Source organism: Mesocricetus auratus, unplaced genomic scaffold (genome assembly GCF_017639785.1).
Source record: "Mesocricetus auratus isolate SY011 unplaced genomic scaffold, BCM_Maur_2.0 Super-Scaffold_100010, whole genome shotgun sequence".
Classification (NCBI taxonomy): Eukaryota; Metazoa; Chordata; class Mammalia; order Rodentia; family Cricetidae; genus Mesocricetus; species Mesocricetus auratus.
The window spans coordinates 64,098,603-64,104,992 of NW_024429194.1; the positions used below are offsets into that span (position 1 = coordinate 64,098,603).

General features: G+C 46.6%; 1 protein-coding gene across 2 annotated transcripts; it reads left to right on the forward strand.

The window, feature by feature from the left end:
• Positions 1-1,800: 1,800 nt before the first annotated feature.
• Positions 1,801-6,063, forward strand: LOC101839796 (keratin, type II cytoskeletal 6A-like). 2 transcript variants are annotated; one of them, XM_040753768.1, is made up of 9 exons: positions 1,801-2,368; positions 2,870-3,084; positions 3,398-3,458; positions 3,614-3,709; positions 3,921-4,085; positions 4,499-4,624; positions 4,769-4,989; positions 5,200-5,234; positions 5,337-6,063. In XM_040753768.1, exons 1-9 carry the CDS (start codon positions 1,847-1,849, stop codon positions 5,567-5,569), a joined length of 1,674 nt encoding a protein of 557 aa, XP_040609702.1. In that variant the 5' UTR covers positions 1,801-1,846; the 3' UTR covers positions 5,570-6,063. The 2 variants fall into 2 exon arrangements, with proteins under 2 accessions (XP_040609702.1, XP_040609701.1); XM_040753767.1 differs by having other exon boundaries at positions 5,200-6,063.
• The last annotated feature ends 327 nt before the right edge of the window (positions 6,064-6,390 follow it).

The window sequence follows — 6,390 nt, forward strand, 5'->3', positions numbered from 1 at the left end:
ACAGCACTTTTCACAATAGCATTGAATAACACGAAATTTATAGCTCAAATAGGGAAGTAAAAAAACTTGTATGATATGAGGTTTAAAGTCTTGAAGAAGATACCAGGAAGATGGAAAGATCTCCCAAGCACATGGATCAGTAGGATAGATAAAATAAGAATGGCCATCCTACCAAAAGCAATATACATAGTCAATGCAATCCCAACTATATTCCAACACAATTCTTCACAAATTTTGAAAAGAAAATTTTCAGCTTTATATGGAAATAGGTAAATCCCAGAATAGTGAAAACTATCCTGAAAACAAAGGCCACAGGATGTATGACCACTCAATTTCTCGTTGAGACTCATGATTTAAGTTTACAGAACACAGTGGCCTGTTACAGCAATCACCAGGAGCAACCAAGTAGAAAAGAGCAGCTAAAACACTAAGAAGGACAGCTAAGCTGGATTCCTTAACAAATTAGTTATTAGAAAGAGGCAGGAGAGATGACTCAGCACTGTCTTCTCTTGTGGAGGATCAGGGTTCAAATCCCAGCTCCTACACACATCAAAACCTTCTGGTACTCTAGTTCTAGAGGATCTGACTCACTCTTCTGGCCTCCAGGGGAACCAGGCTCACAAGGGGTTCACAGACATTCAGTCAGGCAAAACACCTATGAGCATTTTTTAAGTGACGAGGGAAAAAAGATTAGGAGATAATGATAGAATCTGTGAAACTATTCAAGATCTATGAATTATATAAAACATGATATAAGTGAATTTACAAATTTAGACAATCAAAATATTTCAAAATTAAACTAACAAGGGTAATAGAAAAATCAAACATTTCTGTAGTTGTATTTATATTATTCATGCATAGGACTATGTTTGTGAATGGAAGTGTGTGTGTGTGTGTGTGTGTGTGTGTGTGTGTGTGTGTGTGGTGCCTTCAAAGCTCAGAAGAAGACATGGGATTCCCTAGAAGTTAAGTTATGGATGATTGTGACTCACTATGAGGATGCTGGGAACTAAAGACAGGTCTTCTGCAAGAGGTACAAGTACTATTCACCAGTGTACACTTTACAGTCCATTGAAAAATGTTTAATATATATATATACATATATATACATGTATATATGAAGATATATGGTCATTTTCTACTTGTGTACAAAGCAGACTATGTTTAGATATAATATTGGTTTAATTACTAAAGAAATTAGTATTTTTGAGATCCACTTTGAAATATTACAAGGCTTGTGAGTGAATTCATTGGAAACATGAAAACAATAGGCTGGCTGTGAGCTGTTTGTCATAAAGCTGGTGACAGGTGTGAGGCAATATGTGGTTGAATTTTCTGTCTGTTTGAAATGGGATCTAAAGGAAAACAGTTTACAGATCACATTCCTGATCACTGAAGGTCAGCAAAGATTGTTCTGTAGGTGTAAGACACATCCTGTTGGCAGAATACCTCCATATTGGTCTCCATATTTCCACGGGAGGAGGAGCAGGCAGGAAGCAGAGGGCTCAGTACATACTGCAGGACCTGCAGAACACATGTTGGTGACTAACTGAACTAAGGACTGATTTACTATATCCAGATTATGTCAAAACTAGAGCCTGCAACATTTTTCAAGACTAAAGGAAGCCAAAGCTACAACCTTTATATTTCACAACATTTATGAATAATCTAGGTGTGACCTCGCAGTGTGCAAAGCTCTGACCTTCTCATTCTGCAAGCTCACCTTCGGGATGTAGCCCAACCCATCTATACCATATATAAGCAGCTGCCCAGAGCCTGTCACCCTCATCTGCCCAGCTCTGCCCTGCATTACCTCCACTTCACAGACTTCTCATCTCCAGGAACCATGTCTACCAAAACCACCATCAGGAGTCAAACCAGCCACCGTGGCTTCAGTGCCAGCTCAGCCAGAGGGCCAGGGCTCAACCGTTCTGGCTTCAGCAGTGTGTCTGTGTGCCGCTCCCGGGGCAGTGGTGGCTCTGGGGCTGTGTGTGGAGGAGCTGGCTTTGGCAGCAGGAGCCTCTATGGTGTGGGGAGCTCCAAGAGGATCTCCATCGGAGGGGGCAGCTGCGGCATTGGAGGGGGCTATGGCAGCCGAGTTGGAGGAGGCTTCGGCTTTGGAGGAGGCTTCGGCTTTGGAGGAGCCAGCAGTGGCTTTGGATTCGGTGGTGGAGCTGGCTTTGGGGGTGGCTATGGGGGCGCTGGTTTCCCTGTGTGCCCCCCTGGAGGCATCCAAGAGGTCACCGTGAACCAGAGCCTCCTCACCCCTTTGAACTTGCAAATCGACCCCACCATCCAGCGCGTGAGGACCGAAGAGCGTGAGCAGATCAAGACCCTCAACAACAAGTTCGCCTCCTTCATCGACAAGGTGAGGCGTGGTTCTTCCTAGGGCAGCCTATGCGGGAGCAGCTCTGGAGGAAGGCCCAAGGCAGCCGTGGAGGGAAGATATTCTAGGCTTTGCACAAACAGTGTCATGGTTTCTGGTTGACTCTGTCCTAGCAGCTGGTGTTCAGAGACAAAGTTCTCTCCTCCAGAGGTGGCCCCATAATGGTGTCTGACTCAGATGAGCTGAGTTGAGTTCAGGCTTCACCTTGCAGATGACAGTACTGAGGGAGATGTCTCTAAGGGCAGTTTGGAGCCATCCCAGCCACACTAAACTGAACCACAACCAGCATGCCTCTTCTAGGCTGCCTATGCCCTGCCTGTGAGCTCTGCCTTCCTCAGAGGGGTGATGTGGCAGCTTCACTTTGGATGGTCTCTTGGACCCAGGGCCAGGTACTGCATAACTGAACGGGTATAGACAGACAGCCTGAGACAGGCGTCACACTAGTGAAAGGTCATAGTTCATGCTCACTCATGGCCCCTCCAGGTGCGCTTCCTGGAGCAGCAGAACAAGGTCTTGGACACCAAGTGGACCCTGCTGCAGGAGCAGGGCACCAAGACCGTGAGGCAGAATCTGGAGCCGTTGTTTGAGCAGTACATCAGCAACCTCAGGAGGCAGCTGGACAGCATCCTTGGGGAGAAGGGCCGCCTGGACTCAGAGCTTAGGAACATGCAGGACACAGTGGAGGACTACAAGAACAAGTAGGTTAAAAACAACCCAGTTTGCCAAAGTTCATGATAATGTAGACCCAAATCTAGACGTGGACTCAGTTAATTAAGAAAGCCCAGTCATAAAGATGAAAGAACAAATAATTCCCAAAAAGCAAGAGACTAAGACCATGAAGGGTTATAGGGAACTAATAGAAAGAAACAAACGAATTATTGATTAACAGGAAAATCACCCTTTGGCCTCGTTGGGATATATTGCATTTATAGATATTGGGGGCTGGGTCACGGGCTGCATTTGATGTTATCTGCTCACTAGCTACAATGTGCTACACCCTCCCTCTTGTAGATATGAAGATGAAATCAACAAGCGTACTGCAGCAGAGAATGAATTTGTGACCCTGAAGAAGGTGAGGTGACTTAGTCTCAGGGATGGCTTCTCTGCTGATGGAGAGAAATGAGTTGCATGTCTGATCCATTCCAAAGCATGATAACTGCGGAGGTGGAGAAAAATGGACAGTGCAAGAGAATTAGTCTGATTCCTTGTTGTTGACTGTTTCCTCAGGATGTAGATGCAGCCTACATGAATAAGGTTGAACTGCAAGCCAAGTCAGACACTCTGGCAGATGAGATCAACTTCCTGAGAGCTCTCTATGATGCTGTAAGTCATGCCTGTATCTCTCTGCATCTGTCTCTTTATCTCTATCTTTCCTGTCTATTTGTCTGTCTGTCTGCTCTCTCTCTCTCTCCTTCTCCCTCTTATACTCTGCCCTCATTCCAATTATATTATCCTGTGCAAGCTGAGAGTAGGATGTTGGGAACATCTGGAATCCTCACATCCAAAGCTGATGTTGCCTCTTTCTGTTCTGTAGGAACTGTCTCAGATGCAAACTCACATCTCAGACACATCTGTGGTCCTCTCCATGGACAACAACCGCAGCCTGGACTTGGACAGCATCATTGCTGAGGTCAAGGCCCAATATGAGGAGATTGCTCAGAGGAGCAGGGCTGAGGCTGAGTCTTGGTACCAGACGAAAGTGAGTATTGAGTTAGAGGCTGCTGAGGAATATCTGGGAACCACAATAAATTCTATAATTCTTAGACTTCACTGGAGTTAGAGATCTACTAGGAAGAAAAGGGGTCCTGTCATCGCAATTAACATTGTTGTAGTTGCATCATAGAATTACATTGCAATTCAAGGATCAAAAAACACAGAATAAAAGAAAGTTTCTATGAATGGATGACAGCTCTTGTTGCAACAGCTGTACTAGGAATAGGGTCTTCACCAGATTACACAAAACATCTTAGTTCCCAGAGGGCTATGCAGTCCATATTATCCCACAACTTCTCTTGAGGAAGAGACATTACAACAAAGCCAGCTCATCTAGAACTGAATTTGCTTTTGCGTACTAAACATCACATAACTGTTCTCTCTTCAACTGACCTTCAGTATGAGGAACTGAAGGTCACAGCAGGAAGACACGGGGACGACCTGCGCAACACCAAGCAGGAGATCGCAGAGATCAACCGCATGATCCAGAGGCTGAGATCTGAGATTGACCACGTCAAGAAGCAGGTGGGATAGACAGGAAATGTCAGAGATTGCTGTTCATTATTTTCTGTCCTCGAGACTCTTGCTTACTTGGAGCAAAGATCTGGTACTCAGACTCTCAATTGAAACACTATACAAGTTTGTATTTCTTTCTCTCTATCTGCCCAGTGTGCCAACCTGCAGGCTTCTATCGCTGAGGCTGAGCAGCGTGGGGAGATGGCCCTGAAGGATGCCAGGGGCAAGCTGGAAGGGCTGGAGGATGCCCAGCAGAAGGCCAAACAGGACATGGCTAGGCTGCTGAAGGAGTACCAGGAGCTCCTAACTGTCAAGCTGGCCCTTGATGTGGAGATCGCCACCTACAGGAAGCTGCTGGAAGGAGAGGAGTGCAGGTGAGTGCTCACCCCTCCTCCAGCCCCTGCAGACACCTTCTGATGCCAGGCACTGAGCACAAGATGAGGGAGCACTAGCTGTGGCCACAATGGTTACCTTCAGGAACTACTAGACCAGGGGGTTCTCTGTCAACTGTCACCAGACTGAGGATTACCATGGGGACTGAGGTCTTGTCTCCTGAGTTCTTATCTGCCCTGTTCCTCTTCCAGGCTGAATGGTGAAGGCGTTGGACCAGTCAACATCTGTAAGTACTATGCTTGCCCACTTGCCCGACCCCTGCCTTGTGCCTGTCTCACTGGACAGCGTGGGCTCAGCGTGACCCTTGTCCCCTCTGCCTCCCTCACAGCTGTGGTGCAGTCCACCGTGTCCAGCGGCTATGGCAGTGCAGGTGGTGCCAGCGGCAGCTTGGGCCTGGGAGGAGGCAGCAGCTACTCCTACAGCAGCAGCCATGGCCTTGGAGGTGGCTTCAGTTCTGGCAGTGGCAGAGGCATCAGTGGTGGCCTCAGCTCCTCTGGTGGCAGCTCTTCCACCATCAAGTACACCACCACCTCCTCCAGCAGGAAGAGCTACAGGCACTGAGTCCCTGCCACCAGAGCCTGTCCCTGATCCCTGCTCCCCTGCCTGCAGAGCCCTGTGCTCAGGGGCTGTCCTTGCTGACCTTTCACCTCTGCTCTCTGGTTAGGGCTGAGGGCTGAGTCCTTGTTGCTTCTCTGTCTCTACCCCATGGGTCCCCATTACTCATCCTCTGATTGTCACCCTCTGACTTCACATCATGATTTACTCACAATCCGTGCTCCAAGTTGTAGGTTTGTTCCAATCAACTGTCTTACTAGGTGTGTTTCTGAAGCTTCCTATGAAAGGGTGTCTCTGTCTCTCACCTTCTGGAAATTATTGTTAGATTCCACTCAACCACACCGGAGCTTCCCTTCAGTTTCCTGTGATCTGAAAAAAACTCTGGCAGTAACTGTGACAGCACAAGTCAAGACCATGTGTTTACAGAGTTTGCTCTCATGTGATGTCCCCTCTGCTCTTTCCTTTCTTGAAATTGCTAAATAAAGCAGATTTATAACATAGTGACTTCTTCCACGTGTATTTTTGTGGCAAATTGTTTCATATAGAAACTCTATAAACTTGCTAGTTAAGTCATAGGAATCCTTTTTTTATTGTTTGGGAATCTCATGTGAGGATAAAATATGATCTGAGGGTACCTCTCCCTTATTTATACCCTACCAATTTGTCAACTATATCCTTTCCCTTTTCCCTCTGAATTTATTTTTTCCCCAATGAGGTCATTTACTGTTCCCTGTGGGTCACGGTGTAAGACAATCTAAAGGAGCATGGCCCCTTTCATGGTCCCCAATCCTGAAGAAAATTAATCTTTCCACGAGTAGTGATCAACA